We start from the raw sequence: 16,026 nt of genomic DNA on the forward strand, positions 1-16,026 counted from the left end.
CCTGCTGACTGCAGTGGCAGTGGGATTTCCCAATCCAGTTCCTGTACATTCAGCAACCAGCACGATTTTATGTCCTCAGCTTCACCGGTTCTTCTTTGCAACAGCTCCTTCTGCTCCTTATCCAGTGTTAAGTGAGAGATTTCTCTTTTAAAATGGCCTTGCTAGGTAACCCTTCCCTTTCCTCATCCACCCACCTGCCTCTGCAAAGGCTGACAGAGAACACGGAGGGGGTCGGATCTGAGCAAGTTTCTTCTGCTCTTCACTCTCAAACTCACTCACCATCTGTGGTTTAATCTCCTGTCTGCAAGCGCTGTGGAGCTGGCTGCAAGAACAGCATCACCTCCCTTCCCCCCCCCACCCCTTTCCTGCCTGCTCTCAGTTCGCACAGAGGAGAAGAGGAGCCACTTCCTCTTACAAGATTTCTCACCCAGTTTTTGCATTCGTCTCAAATGCCCTGGGCTTTCAGTATCTCTAGGGCACAGTCACCCTGCGGCAAAAACATTAAATGAAGGCCATGGGGCAATGAACATCTACATAAGCAGCTGAAATGTGCCCCTCTGGCTTTCAGGTACCCACCACCACCTTTCTGAAAGGCACTGTGCACATAGCAAGTCAGCAGTCATGCAAAGCAGACTACTATCAAAAGCCTGGTCATCAGCACCCTTTCGGTAGGTATCCTTGGGTGTTTTAGCTCACCCATGCTCTAATTGGAAATAAGTCCAGGAGAAGTTTTAGCTTCTCTCAGCTATGATTTAAACATCCTATGCCAAGGGAATCATTAGATGGAGACTAGGGGGATCCGGGGCTTAGCATAAGGGGGTCTCAGTCCCTCGCTGGGGCTGTTAGGTGCTACCAAGTCACGGACACACTGGTAGTGGGATAGATAGATAGATAGATAGCCTAGCGACATCTTAATGCAGGAATCAGTACACGCTTCTCTGCTCTGCAGCTAATTTTAGAACAGTTGGGAGGATTTCAGCAAAACTGACAGAAAAATGAGGCAGTTTTGATTATAACCTTTGAAAGCACCAGTCAGCTCATCAGGTGAGGCCTTCCAGGCTGTCGGCTATTGTCATGGTACAGGCATTTCTTCCCAATTCCTTCAAACAATTCCTTAGCTTCAGCGAGAGTCTAGGTGCAACAGTACTGCACATTCATCCCGTCACCTTGCAACCCCCTTTCTTTCTACAATTCATGGAATCAGACGGTATGAGCCTATTAGGAGAGCTGTTAGGAGAGCTATCCAGTCTGCCCTCCTTTCCCCATCGGCCCACTGCAGTGGGGGTCACTTCAGGTAACACCTGGTGTTTTGATGGCTTGTTTGAAAAAGCCTCCTCTCCCCTAGTTTTAAAGAATACGGTTGTCTATATGGAGCCCTGCAGAGGTAAATGCTATAATCCTGATCTGCTGCTTCCACCGAACAGACACTTACTCCCATTAGGACTGGCCACTGAAGCCAGTAGGGATGGAAGGGGTCAGCACTTCACATCAGGCCTTTTTGGATGCAAGAAAGATGGGCAACGGGTTTCATTCTCACTCATCTGGAAAGTGGCCTGGCAGAGCTAGCGACACGCCGTTATACTGGAAAGGTCTCTGCGACTGGAAAAATCTCTCGGTAGTGAAATAGCAGAAACACCAACACGGCAAAGATGGGATTCTGCGAATAATACCAACCGATTCTTCAGAGAGCAACGTACAGGACAGGAGGGGGGACAAGTAGGCGAGCAAGGGAACGCCGTTCTTCTCCAGATATCTGCTTGAGTCTCAGAAATTTCACCACCGGGGAATGTACTTTTTTTTTCTTTCCTCCCCCCTACAATTTCTGTGGCTTCCATATTTCTTGCTCAATAGGGGCCCAACCCAACCCCCACACAAGTCAACGCTGGATAAGGCCCTAACTCTCAGCACTTTTTTCCCCAGCTTGGAGATTATCCATGTTCACCGTTCAGTCCATTCACAGACACCACCGTCAATTGAAGATGCTCATTTTCATCTCAAGTAATGTTTTTATGCATGTAACCCATTTAACAGACAGCCCCTTACATGAAAGATCGAGCCCCATTCCTCTCCAGAAGCATTTCTCGCCGGTAGTGCGGTTTGCTGGAGAAGCGGAGGAGCTGGGAATAAGGACTTCTCGGTCCCGGTTCCAACTTCCCTGCCAACTGGCTGCGTGACTCTAAGCGAGCCACTTTGCATTTTGCAGATGGAGTCAGGCAGATACCACCACCTACTTCGTGAAGTGCCCAGCCTTGCTTAAATCACAGACTTAAAAGGCGCCGAGATCCTCATAAAGATGGTGATCGTTAACATGCATTCAGCTACAGTACTCCCAAGTGCAAGGACTTTGCTGGGCATTTCACTTCACCCCTTCTCATGATATGCAGACGACGTTTTCTATCCTACAAATTACGTCTATGGCACTTGTTGCTATGGCACCTGAGCAACTCGTTTTCCATTTCAAATTGGCAAAGATGAATCACTCACCAAGCGGGCAACTCTGCGATGACAAAGCCCAAGCCAGGGTAAGAAGGTCAGCTTTGCAGTATGCCCAAAGAGATCAGGGCAATAGCAAAGAAGAGCAGAGGTAGCTTTGCTCCTATTAAAACACATCGCCTAGGGGAGAAAGGAGGGTGAGAGGTGCACCTTATAGACTAATTGAATCCTATGGGACAGTTATGCTTGGCTGGCTCCTCTGAAAAATAACCCCCAAAAAAGCAAAAAGAAATCCCTCCTTAAGGCATTTCCTTAAAGATGAGCGAAATAAAAACGCTTTGTGTTCTGAGGAACATTCATGCTTCCCTTAGCAGAGAAAACCGTAAAAACTGTACTGCACGAGAGATCAAGCCAGTGCCAGGCTAGACGATGGGAACGGTGAGACAACACTGCTCACGACAGCACCCAAAGGGCCACCCGCTACCCTCTAGGGGAACAGTCATCTGTGCAGAGAGCCATCGCGGGGCCTGGACGATGCTTATCCTTCAGCGGACTTGGAGAATACACCAACACCCAGCTTTGGAAAGGCGCACGACCTATATCAGGGCTAAGCGATGATGGCAAAAGATATACAGCAATTACTGCCTTTGCTGGAAGAAATCAGCACCGTCTACAAACAATGGGTACAGAAAGACACTGATGGAGGGGAAGCCTACGACACCCATTTCAGCGTTAGTCGTGTTACAGCTGCAGGCAGAGGCCCCAGCCAAGATCAGGACCACGAGCTCTATAATCGTATATAAAGCTGTGGTCCCTGAGCCAGTACACACACACACACACACACACACACACACACACACACACACACTCGAAGGCTTCAGTGCTACAAGCGCTTGCACACGTAGCTAACCGAGTACACTGCTAGCTCTGCTGTAGTCAACACCGAGACCCTGGCCCTACAGAAATCAATGGAAGTTTTGCCATTAACATCAATGAAGCCAGGATTTCTCTCTATGGGTACACTCTTGGAGGTCTGTCTAACACACGCTTAAGTACTGGGCTGGATCAAGCCCAAAATATCAATGTTTGATGTCATATATAATAATAAAGCTTAACCACATATTAACAGCCGCTGCCCCTTAGATTACTGTCACTCCATTACAATTAATCACCATAGTTATTCCCTTTTAACTGAGCCAACCATGCATTAGTTTTAGGGATCCCTGAGTTTGGAACATGTGCTGCCAAAATGCCTCCCCCCTCCCCCCCGCCCCAACCTCCCCTCAAAACCTGGCTGACAATAACTCTCTCTTAGATGTTGGCACTTTAATTCTGGGGGGGGTTTAATCATCTTTTCACTTCCTCATGCCTCTCTCTTCCCAGAAACAAAGCCTATGACAACCAGAAACCCAGGGTTGATTCTAGTTGTATGCCTGACCCTCAGGGTTGAGGCTTGGAAGTAGATTTGGGCATCTAACCCAGACACATCCTTTATCCTTTCCCAGGCTTTTTTGATAATGGGCTAATTCTTTAAAATCCCTCCCCATCTCCCCACTGATTAGACAATATTCTGAAGATACACCCCTGGGGTGTGGAAAGACTGAGCCTTACTGCTACAGTTCCCCTTGCTTCCCTACCCCCGTCTCCCGTACCATTCGAGCCACAGAGCTCATCCATTTTCCCCTACCGCCTTGTATACAATAATGCCGAGGGACCACCAGCTAACAACGTCATCAGCCGTTCCGACAACATGCGGCACGGACAACGGCACCGCTCTCTTCCAAGGATGACTGATGCACAGAGCACTTCTCTTGGAGGGATGCGCATGCTTTTCACGAGTCCTACTGCTTTAGGTGCAGAATGGATTAGAGATTTCCCTGGGAGCAGTTAAGGAAAAGCACGGGGCACAGTTTTGCTGGTGCAAAGTCCTTAATGAGCGGGTACAAAATACAAATTCTAATTTCAGAGTGACAGTTTGATCTAGTTTAAAGATTTCCATTTGCTGAAGCTGTCAAGAGGGGTGTCTGCTGCCTTGGCACAGACAGCTCCACCCCCGGGGGCCGGGCTGCGGGGACGCAACAAGGAAGTGTCAGGATGATGAATTGCCACGATACGTGGCCTCTATGTTTATTATAAGGGCCATCAATAATGCATTGGTTGTTTTGTCACCCTAAAGATGAAACAAGCCTTTCTAATACACGTGCTGAGTGGGTGGAAACACTGATAGGTTTGAAATAGATACTGGAGCGTATATGCAGGGCTTCTCCCTGCTATTAAAATCATTCACGGCTCAGTGGAGATTCTGCTTGGAGAGTCTTATTTTAATGCATAACTTGAAAGAAGGAGAGGAGAAGAAAACAGCAAAAATAGTAGCTCCCAGTAAGCTGGGTCTAAATCCAGCCCCCCTTTCCCACCCCTGACGTGTGCATTTTGTTGAATTCAGTGTAATTACTAGGCAAGGGTTTTCCAACCCCAAAAAAGCAGAATAAAGTGATGCAATGCAGCTGCAGACAGTTTGCATAAAAGCTATTTTGGCTGAAACTAAGGTGTAGGGTGACAAGTTCAGGTGGTGAACTTCTGAAGGTTTAGCTCAATGAGTCTCAGCCGGAGCGCTGCAAGATGCTTTTAAGGGTGTTTGGAGGGTCACCGAACATTATCCCCATATGAACACACACACACCCAATCTACAAGATAAACCCAGAGCTCTCAAATAGGAATCCACAGGGTCAAACATACCATGCCCTGTTGTGATCTTTCTGAAGTTTTTGTCCTCAGAGAAACAGGTTACATGCATTCAATTATTTTTCCGTAATCAAGAAAAGACTGAGAACTATGGCGTTTTCCCTGAGGGGGGCCTTGAGTATATAGAGGAGGAGAGAGACTGGTTTACCTGGTGTACAAGCCTTGTGCCAGCTGTCTGGAAAGAGCTGAACTGCACTCAGAGCAAGGACAGAACTGGGATTAGGAGACTTCCAGGTCTGCCTTACAAAGACCATCCACCCACTCCCAGCTCTGCATCCTGAGGTTTGCTTTACTCATTTTAAATCTCTGAGAATGTCAGTGAAAACTTTACTACTATGAAGATTTACAGCTTTCACATCCAGTTTATGGGGAAAACAACAGCAAAAACCAGGCGTTTGGAAGCGATCCATTCTGACGCTGGCAACATTTGGAAGAGTCCCAATTCTCCCTACCTGCCGTCCCTGCAGCATTTCTCTTTAGTAATTAATCCAGGAAATCCCCCAATCCAAGCATGTCTCCCCAAATGAAACCCAGCTCAGCAGAAAGCCTGAATGACCTGCCATTTTCTAGTATTTGTTGCTTGCAAAGCCACGAAAAATAATATAACACCTTTTTACTGTGCGCGTTCCCTATTTACAGTTTTGCATGAGTATGTCAAAAGGGGCTGAGAACAGGCAGGCCCAGTGCCCTGGCTGTCTGCAAAACATTACAAATCACTTCTGAGTTGCATTTGGTGGTTTGAAGTGGGAGTGGAGACGTCACACTGTCCTGGTTGGATTTTAAATCCCCGCTCGCATGGCCTGAACTTGATATCGGCATTAATGGGTTCCTGGTTGCTGCGTAGATAGTTGGCAGAACGGGAGTCGATAATTACAGATTATCACACCACTCTCCTGCCCATCTCGCCCTGTATATAGATGAATCCACTTAGCAGAGGTCTAACCCCATTATGTTATGTGGAGGGGTGGACATGTGTGTTTATTCTGAAGGGTTAATGTCCTGTACAGCACCCAGAGTATGCAGCAATTAAAAAGGCCTCTGGGATCCCAATGAACCCATCTCTGAAGCCAACGCTGGATTAACCCCTTACTATTTATTCCCCCAATGCTTTACTTGGTTCAGTTGTAAATGCACCAAACAATGAAAGTTAGTTTTTAAATGCACCAAACAATTAAAGTTTCTGGCACTTCCCTTTGGAAAGCATTTCCCAGCCTATTACTTTCCAGTTTCCTCCGATATTCAGCTTTAAATTAAACCTATCCTTTTAAGCCCCTATTTAAATAAATTTAAAAAGCCTTACAACAATCCAATTCCACCCTCTCTCCTACCCAGAGGAGTTTTGATCCTGAAAAGGAAGAAATGCTAGACAATGTGCAAAGTCAACCAGAACTGCTACTTATTTTCCGCGGAAGATGCTCAGATACTACAGCAACAGGCAGCGGCACAAAAACCCAGAAAAGAGAAGTTCCTTTGTCCTTTAGTTTCATCCTAGGAACGGCATTTATGCACCCTTAGGTCACTCTCAATATTTCTTCTCCTCCTTGGGGCTTACATGCCCTGGGATTGTGGACAGGTGCTTCTCAAGCCTGCCCTCCTACACCTGTTATTTAGTCAAACTAAATGTACTTGGCACTTTTAACCTTTCATCATAAATCACTTTCTCCCCCCGCTTCACTCTTCCCATTGCTCTTCTCCTCTACCCCGTCAATCCACACACTTTCCTGGCATGAGGACAGCCACCTCCTCCCAAGCTCACCGGCCTGCTTTTCCTGGAAAACAATACACAGAGGGGGGACAATGAGTGCTGGATGCAGAAGAGGCATCTTGCTCTTTGCTGTTTTGCAAGCCTTGCTTAGGAACAGGTAAGAAGTATGATCTCCACCACGTGACTGCTATGGGAAGGAAATGCCGAAAAGGTGCCAGTCGTAGAAGGGAAAAACCTGCTGGAAACATTCAGCCATGTCCCTAGCACCAGGGTAGCAAAAGTAAAAGAGCCAGTGGATGAAACCACGCCATTTTTTTTTTGTGAATGGATTTGCCATTGATCATACAGCCGTCTCTGCCCGATGATAAATCATCATGTCCATGCTGATAACTTGCCTGCCAAGTTGCATCCCGCTGGGGTTTAAAACAGCTCAGCTAAAACCTCCGAAAAGCCAGGATTTCATCAGTCAAGTCTGCCTGTCTGTCCATCCCCGTGACTGTATCACCGAGGCTCTCGGGGCCGCCCCGCAGGACACCTCTGAAATCACACGCATGCTCTCCAGTGCTGGCGTTTGCAAAATGAATTTGCTGTCGTGGGATGAGATTTGCCCACAGGAGCTGGGGTTGCAGCAAACTAGAGCATCTCTGTTTTACAGGGGCGCCAGGCACCACGGAGGACACTGGGACGAGGCTGGGCTCAGAGGCTGCAAAGCAAGGCACCTGCAACATGGATCCAGTGGCCACAAACCAGTTCATAAATACCCAGCGTGTCCACTGCACTTGAATTCAGGAAACCTGAGCTTTGTGCGGGGCTCTGACACCGCTTACCCTTGGGTGAGTCACTTTCTAGATGTTCAGGCCAGCATGTCCGTCTAGTCTGGTATTTGCCATGTGCTCCATACCTTGTGATTGTGGCTTCCCCTCTCTCTGCCTCAGTTTCCCCATGAATAACATGCAAATGACAACACTGACTCTCCTGCACAGCACACGCTGCCTTGTACTCTGCCTATGGGTGAGAAGCGTGGGCTAGTCCTACAGGGCATCTATTTGGTTCTGCCATGCTGCCCTGGGAGAGAAAGGGGGACGCTTCTCTATAGATGTCGTACCCTGAATCAGTCCCAAGCAACGCAGCAAATTTAGGCAACAGCTTTTGAGAGAAGTCCACTGAATACTTGCAACTGCAGCTGAAGTCAGTCACAGCATGGGATCATTTTCCTTTGATACTGGGAGTGCTGGTGAAATCAGCTCTGAATTTCTCTTGCCACCTGCTGCGCTCCCAAATGCTGCCCAGGCCCCACCGTGCTTCTGCTCCTCCTCCATGGCTGCCTCCGGCCCTCGCCTGGCACTGCAGGCGCCTACAGCTGCCCGATCACTTACTACCCAGCTCCCCCCAGCGACACCGGGAGGTAAAACATTTGTCATTCTGCAAAATGAAGGCCGAGTGACAGCCCTGTCGGGGGCCGTGGCTGTGCTGGGGAGGGAGCCTCAGAGCTATTCTGCCGCTCTGAAAAGAGACCGGCAGAAAACCCAGAAAGAACAGGAGCAAACTCCTTGTCACCTTCTTTTCCTTTAACTTTTAAGCCTGCTCCCACACCTCTGATGCAGCATTTTGCACTCCAAGACATTTAAGCCACAGACCTGGAGCGCTCAACATGCTCTATACTGCACTAGCAGCCTGTAAATGGATTATTCTGCCAAAACCAGCCTTGACACCAGAGTGGGGGCATCTTCAAGTGACTTGTATGGTCATCTGAATAATGCCGCCCATCTGTCCCATCTACGAGACTACAATCTCTGTAGGGCAGCAACTCCATCTAGGCATCTGTATGGTACCAATTGCCACGCGGCTCTGATTTCAGCTGGTGTCTCTGGATGCTAGTGTCATGCACGCAAGGACCAGGAACAAGAGCAAGCCAGGTCTAAACGGGCAGACTTGGCTTTTAAAACTTTAGGTGCACAACAGCCCAGTTGGCCTACAGCTCACCCCAACTTTCCTGTTGACCTCAGAGAGGAAAGGGGTGAGCCTGCACATATCCCGCAAGCTCTCTCAATTCTCAGACCTATGTTCTGCCCAAAAGCTGCCGTGATGTCCCACCAAACTGAGCTCTTCCTCCTGGGCAGAACCATGCTCCATTTTCAATTAAAGATATCCCCGCTCCTTAATCAGGCATCAAAATAGCCTTGCACTTGTAACCAAGATCCACCCGAAGCTGGAGGGGCCCCTGTGCGCCCACCCTTACTTCTTGCTGGCCCCATCTCCACCCGGCCAGCCCTCGATGGATTCCCATCACTGGCAGTGCCTCCGGCTCTCTTAGGAAATGCTCCTGCGAGGTGTATCAGATGACCTCCGTACCAGGGCTGGCGTGATGAGGTCTGCCCTATAAGAAGCAGCTTAAAAGAGAAAATGGCCATGAGAGAGGCCTGCTCCTGAGAGGAAAGAGCAGGGCACAGGTCCAGAAGCTGGGACGCAGCAGTTTGTCGATGACAGGCTATCATCATCATCATCCTCTGCTGCTGCTGCTGCTGGAATATGCAGTTTGATCAGTCTGAGCTAAACAGGAGCTGCTGATTTTGAATGGTCTGCGGGAGCCTGGTTTTACATAATTAAGGTGAAGCCTGGCTGCTTACATCCCTGCTGATCTGGCTTCTGTAATGCGCTCGGACATAATGTTTGCCTACCCCATAGCGATTTACACGTTTGTTTTCTCTGATCATTGGGTCGGACCGTTTTTGGTCACGGTGCTAACGTGACTCTGTCAGCCCTGGAGTGATCATCCCGTGGCAAGTGAGTTTTGGGGGAGTCGATGCCACGCTCTAAAGGCACGTGGAGTTCAGACAGCTACGCTGGCACTTGTACCCAATGACCCACCTACCTACCACTCATAACCGCACACTATAAAGAGAAAGGGGTGGTGAGGATGCTCTACATGGTTGCAGTCCATTTGCCCCGGTTTCCTGCTAAGAGATCTTCAAGTAAACCCAGCCTAATATAGTGAAGTAAGTCCACGGTAAAGGAAGCATCCAGGTCCTTGCTCTCCAGTCCCTTATAGTTTGTTTGTGCAGCACCTTGCACAACAGGGCCCAACTGCAGGGCTTCACTAAGTTGAAACCAAGTCCTGCTGTCACTCAAAGGGGTGCAGTGCCTTGCAGCAGCAACCAGGCCCTTTAAAAACCCTTCTGCTGCTGAAATCACAGGGATGAATTCAACACTGAGGCTTCCTCAACCAGAAAGCATCACCTTCCTACAAATCTGAGTTGCCAGCAAGGCTAGTGACACTTCTGTCTTGCCTTCCAAACCACAAGGCTCAGCCATGCACAAGCTTGCCCCGGGGCTTCACTGTCTAATTAGTAGTTTGTTATTTAGCAGAAAAGTCCCTGATGAGCAGCTTTAACCACCCTCTCTACCACACATATGGCACAAGCACCAGCACGCGAGTCTTACCCAACTGCAGCGTGAGTGTGAGGGTCTGAGGCTTGGGGTATGCCTACTACACTGCAGGTTGAGGTGCAGCACAAATACCTGAGTGAGGTCCTGGAAACCCCCTGGCCTTAGCAGCCTGGAGCTCCACGTGGCCCAGGTCACTCTGCAGAGAAGAGCTGAGCTCCCAGGCGGGCTTCTTCCAGTCCCGGAGCTGGCTCGGTTAGAGCCTGGGTACCTCACTGCGCCGCGTTGTCCGCGGGGTAGCGATACTCCCAGGGAAGAGCAGCAGATCCACAACCACTGAGATCACAGCTAGGACTGAACTGCTGCAGCTTCACACACACAGAGCTGCAGCAGAATCTTATTTCCTTTTCCCAGCTTTAAGACAAACAATTGAGCCCATCTGCCCTCTAACAGATAGAGCCAGTGGAGCTGCGCGCATCAGACAGTTCATTAAATTTACTTGGGCGACAGGCAGCGACTCACCCAGCAGGGCCGACTCCAGCACGAACCGGCTCAGTCAAGGTCAATGGCTCGGCCCTGCGTGTCTCCTGTTAGTATTTGGTTTGGAAAAGCACATGCTGGGGGAGCAAAGATCCCTGCCCGGTGCTAGACACACGGCAGCTTATCACCAGACCTTGTCCGTGGCGACGTAGGCAAACACACTGCCTCCCATCCCAGAGGTCTGCCCAGCTGCTGTCCTGCTCAGTGATGACCCTTTTCCTGCTTAAGCCAAGCAGCAGAGAGGACCGGCCACAGCCAGGGACTTTAACCAGGACACCATACCGAACAGAAATGCGAGGCTGGCACCTACCTGAAAAAGCCAACGAAGGTTTGTAATCAGGTGTCTGCTCAGAAGGGTGTGTGGCCACATACCCTTACTTCAGGCCTCCCTTTGTTCATACACTCAATATTAAGCATTAAAAGTGGGCCGGACATTGAACTGACACATGGATTACAAACCTGTTCCTCCCCAGACTCGGTAGCTCACACCCCGCCTGGGGTCCCTCTCCAATGCAGCTCTGGGACTTGTGCATTTGCGGTCACGTTCCCTTCCGCCACTCTGCCCGAGCCCCGTTGCACTTGCACGCTGGCAGCCAGATGGCGTGCAAAACTCAGTGCGATCTAGGCTCCTCTTTGAACATCACGCTGTCCAGATGCCATCCTAGTATCCAGGCAAAGACTTTTCTGTGGCAGCTTTGCTGCTGTCACTTGACATTAATGTCCTGCACAAAGCCAGCCAAAGGCTGATTTCCACCGCAGGATAAATCTGACTGCTGGAACGGTCGTAACATTGTGGGGCACCGCTGATTTGGCAGGGGGTGACTCCAGAAGCAAAGACGAAAAAGCTTGCAACGGTCAACCCTAGCTGTTCCTGTGGTGCTTGGCTCCGACTCAGCAAGGTGCCGAGGGAGAGTTCATTTTGAACATCAAAGCGTTCCCCTTGAAGGTCTGAGCTGTGCTACTGCAGCACCTTACTAAACTAGATGCATCACTGCCCCTTTTCATCCTGAGTGATCATGGGCCTGCCCATTAGCAAGCTCACAGCACTTTCTACAAGAGAAAAAGGTTGAGATTTTGAGAGCAGTCCTGAGGACTGGCCCTCACCCTCTATTAACAGCAATGGAAGATGCCGATCTAGATCATTTTGGACATCCTCAGTGAAAAGTATCACATGTGGGGGGGTCCTAAAATAATCCATCTTGGGTGAACTGCATTCAGCCAGATGTGAGCTGTACATGCAACCTGCCTTCACTTCCCATCCCGAAGCACCGCTATGTGCTGTTAACATGTTCTCTCCGGGAAGCAGGCAGAGCAATACAGGTTACATACATGCCTTTCTCCAGCACCTGCGCTAATACACAGCAAAGAGGACTGTCATCCCCATGGTGATGCCTTGAGTCTTTGGAGAGGTGCTGCACCTCAGGCCCCATTCATTAAGCAGCTTTAATGAAATTTTTAATGCATTTTTTAATGCAAATTTAATAATGCATTTTTAAGTGCCAGATCCTTTTATTACCACTAAGATGCACGTGTAGCTGTAGCACACCCAGACTGAGAGAATTGCCTTTCATGACACCCCGTCACATGCCGCCCAGGTAGCAGCCCTGCACCGCTCCACAGCTTTGTCATCGGCTTTCTGCTCCCAGGTGCAATCTGACGGACCGATGATTTGATCCCTCTGGCAAATCCAGTAAAACCTGAACCGAGATGCTAAAAACTCATGCCCTCCCTCATGGAGGCAAAAGATGAGGCGTCTGAAATGTAAAGGGGCAGTAATTTATTGGTAGGTCCTTTAAGCCTCTGAGCTTTAATGAAATCTAAATCACCACTGAAGGAGAAGAAAAGGCCACGCTGTCATTTCTCATCACGGCACTGCCTCTGTTTGCCAGAAAAGCACAGTTCTCTGTCGTTCTCTATAAGGCTCCATACGCCCTCTTCTCCCGTGGGCCGCACAACACCCACCCTGTTGCAAATCCCTACCTGGCTGTAGTCTTGCGTCAGGGTATTTTCTGGGGAGGCCTTGTTCTGAGGTTGCTCTCCGGGCTGGTTGCAGTCCAGCTGGATGAGGCTCCTGCACTCCTGATGGCAGGTGTATTTGCAATCTAGACAGGAAACAGCAAAACACAAGTGAGGGATGAATTTAAAATGACAATGGCTGGCTCTCATGGAGGGGTGGGGGGGGAGAAATTCAAGGAATCCGGTTTCTGCTGGAGGTTAAATTCAAAAAAGTCACAGAAGCCAGTATTTAGAGTTACAGAAGGGCAATGGTAAGGGAAGTACACATACCCACTTGCATACCTATCCAGGTAAACCACCCCCATGCAGAGATCAGACCCTAACATGCATATAAAAGTTGGCTGTCAGATACCCAACTGGTTGTTGCAGCAGAGCTGCAGTTGTTGCTGTGGCAGTCCAGAACATGTCCAAGGTAAAGATATTTTCGTGGTATCTTTTCCTGGATCACCTGTCCAGTTGGAGACCTGCTGGGCAGCCCGGACTGGAGGAAGGGCACTTGATGCCTAAAAGCTCAACCAACAGCTCTCCTAACTATACAGCTGGTCCAATATTGCCTGTTTACATTCACATTTCCCAGGGCAAAGGATGCAAATGTACTTGCAAGCCGGATGCAGAACTGTGTCCACGTAGTGTCAGTGGAGTCAAGTTGCTGGACCTCACTAGAGAGAAGCTACTGAACAACTAGGAGTCAGGATCCCCAAGCTGTATGCTTTGTGCTAGTGTCAATGCTACCGCCGTCTGTAGCAAATCATGCCTCTGAGCCCAGTTTACCCACATGCAAAACAGTGGTACTACATCCGTGGTTTCTCATAGGTACCTTAAAGCTATTGCTAGCACTCCCAAAGTGCCCGAGATCCTGGGGCAAAAGATATCAGTGAAACAGTCACAGGGCTTAAAGTTATACTTTACAATGAACAAAAGTCTGGGAGCATTGTCTAGGCACAGGAGTTGCTCAAAGAAGTCTTAAGGATAACTGGTTTCCAGAAGCAGCACTGGAAACGTGCGCAGTATTTGGTGGGCAGCAAGCTTTTTTGTGCGCAGATTTGTGATGCCTTAGCAGATACCCTAAACATTTATCTGCCATCACGATCCACGTAAGCCGAGCCATGAGGAGCACACCCTTTCTTCCCAGACACGCTAGCAGAAAAGCAAGTGAACCAGAGAGAACACACCCTGATGGTGCATTTCCAGGAGGGATTTGGGATGGGGAGATCCCATTAACATACCCACAACGTACAGAAACCAGTAATTAAACAGGAAAACAAGAAACTGGCTGGGTCAGATACGTATAGGACACTGAGCACACTTCTTTGGGAGTAGCCAGTCATTTCATCCATAATCAGGGATGGTAAGCTATCAGGAAGCAATTTTATAATTGCACTGCTATGACCTCTGGAAAATAGCCAAAGCTCTGCTCTGGGTTTTCTTGCTATTTCCTTTTATTTTTTCCTACGTGGAGCATTTTGAGAGACAAGAAATACGCGTATTTTCTTTTCTGTGCAGACAAGACTTGAAGTTCTCAGACCAACGCTCTTCACAGCGAAGGTGCTGTGGGCTCCGGTTCCTAGACACACGTAACCAGTGCCAAGCACAGGCCAGCAGCTCATTCAATGCAGGGTATTGTTCTGGCTGCTTGAAACCAAAAGGCACGTCTGCTCCGCGGATTCCACATCAAAATGAAGGCCACGGCACTGCAAGCAGATGCGAAGGTCAGCTCCCATGGAGCGGCTGCTTGCTGAGCTCTGAAGGACAGACAGAGTCACTGCAAAACATTATTGAGAAGCTCCACGATGGAAGGGCTGGGGTTAATCAGTGCAGAACATAAACCAGCTCCAGTTAACGCACCAAGGCCATTTGCTGGGAGGGCTGACACCGGAAAAGCATTTCTGGCTTCCAGTGCATCACCAAGAAGAAACTGAGGCACAGGGAAGATTAAAAAAGGCAGCCACTGGATTTGGATGCCCAGCTGGAGACACCCAGGGTTGGCTGGGCAGAGCAAGTGGACTTGCAGGTGACCTGAAGCCTGGGGGGATTTGTAAGAACTCAATACCTCCCCCCCAAACTTAGGTCCAAGATGCCTCCAGCTGGGGATCCAGAAGCCAGGGGTTTCTTTTGAAGTCTTGGCTGGGACTCGCCCAGGACCACGGACTAAATCAGTGGCATAAGAGGGAGCACAACCCATGAGTCCAGGTTCCCCAGTCCTTTGGGGCTTTTGGTAATGCGCTGAAAGCCAGAAGCAGCATTGGGAACACAATCCAGGACTTCCTGCTACCAGTCTGTATTTTCAAACTAGACCGATATCAGCATTGCAGCCCTCCTCCCAAGCACAGCACAGCAAAGGTTCAGATGTACTTTAATTTGCTGATAAGTTGGTTTCTCAAGTTGGTGGGGAAGAGAGAGAACGATGGATGGCAAGACCTGTGGCGGCAGCAGCCCTCCAGCCCCGCTTTCCCTGAACGGCAGAGAGAGAGAGAGAGAACCTCACCCGGTCACAAAATCCTCTATGAAAGCAGAAAATCAGTGGCTTGCAGCCCACCCAGCCCATGGGAAACCTGTATTTATTATTCTAACGCTCTAGCACAGGTGGGGTTTCCTGCTTCACTCTTCATTAATGCTTTCCTCCCCATCTGACACGAAGCCCTGGCAGTGGGACTCGGAGTGGACGTTACGCGCAGTTCCACCGAACACAGGACCCTGCAGTCCGCAGCATCTCGCGGTGCCGCATAGCGGAGGTGCTCGATGAACTCTGCACACCCCTTGCAGCTACAGCCTGCAAGAGGTGAGTGTGCGAGAGCAAAAACAGCTGGGTTTTGGCTTAATTGCAAAGCTCTGATCAACTCCCTTTGAACCTCGATAGCACCTGCACTCGGACTTGGAGGCAGCCCCATCAGCTGCACGCGGCCGTGCTCCAAAGGCTTGCCGGGCGGCCAGTGCTCGGGGGCCTGTTTTTGGCCTTACTTTATCAGCTCTATTAGAACAGCTGCCGGGCACTCAGGACTCCTGAGCAGTCCTGCCACTGGCTCCTAGGGCAATACAGGGCAAACGTCTGCCCTGTGGCTTCACCATTTGCAAAGCCTGGACAATACTGTCCAGGGGACAGAGCACTAGCCTGGAACTGGGGAGATGCTGTTCCCAGCTCCACCTCTGATTTCCTGCAGGACCGTGGCCAAGTTGCTAAGGCTTTTGTTTTTATGGAAACAAAGGAA

At 49.5% G+C, this 16,026-nt stretch overlaps 1 protein-coding gene across 1 annotated transcript in view; it reads right to left on the reverse strand.

Moving 5' to 3' along the window:
* Positions 1-16,026, reverse strand: part of RASSF5 (Ras association domain family member 5) — a 65,758-nt gene that overhangs the window by 35,083 nt on the left and 14,649 nt on the right. Inside the window, 1 exon segment of the mRNA XM_025205496.1 lies at positions 12,785-12,906. Coding sequence (XP_025061281.1) covers positions 12,785-12,906 — 122 coding nt within the window.

The sequence above is a fragment of the Alligator sinensis genome, unplaced genomic scaffold, assembly GCF_000455745.1.
Source record: "Alligator sinensis unplaced genomic scaffold, ASM45574v1 scaffold1322_1, whole genome shotgun sequence".
Lineage (NCBI taxonomy): Eukaryota > Metazoa > Chordata > Crocodylia > Alligatoridae > Alligator > Alligator sinensis.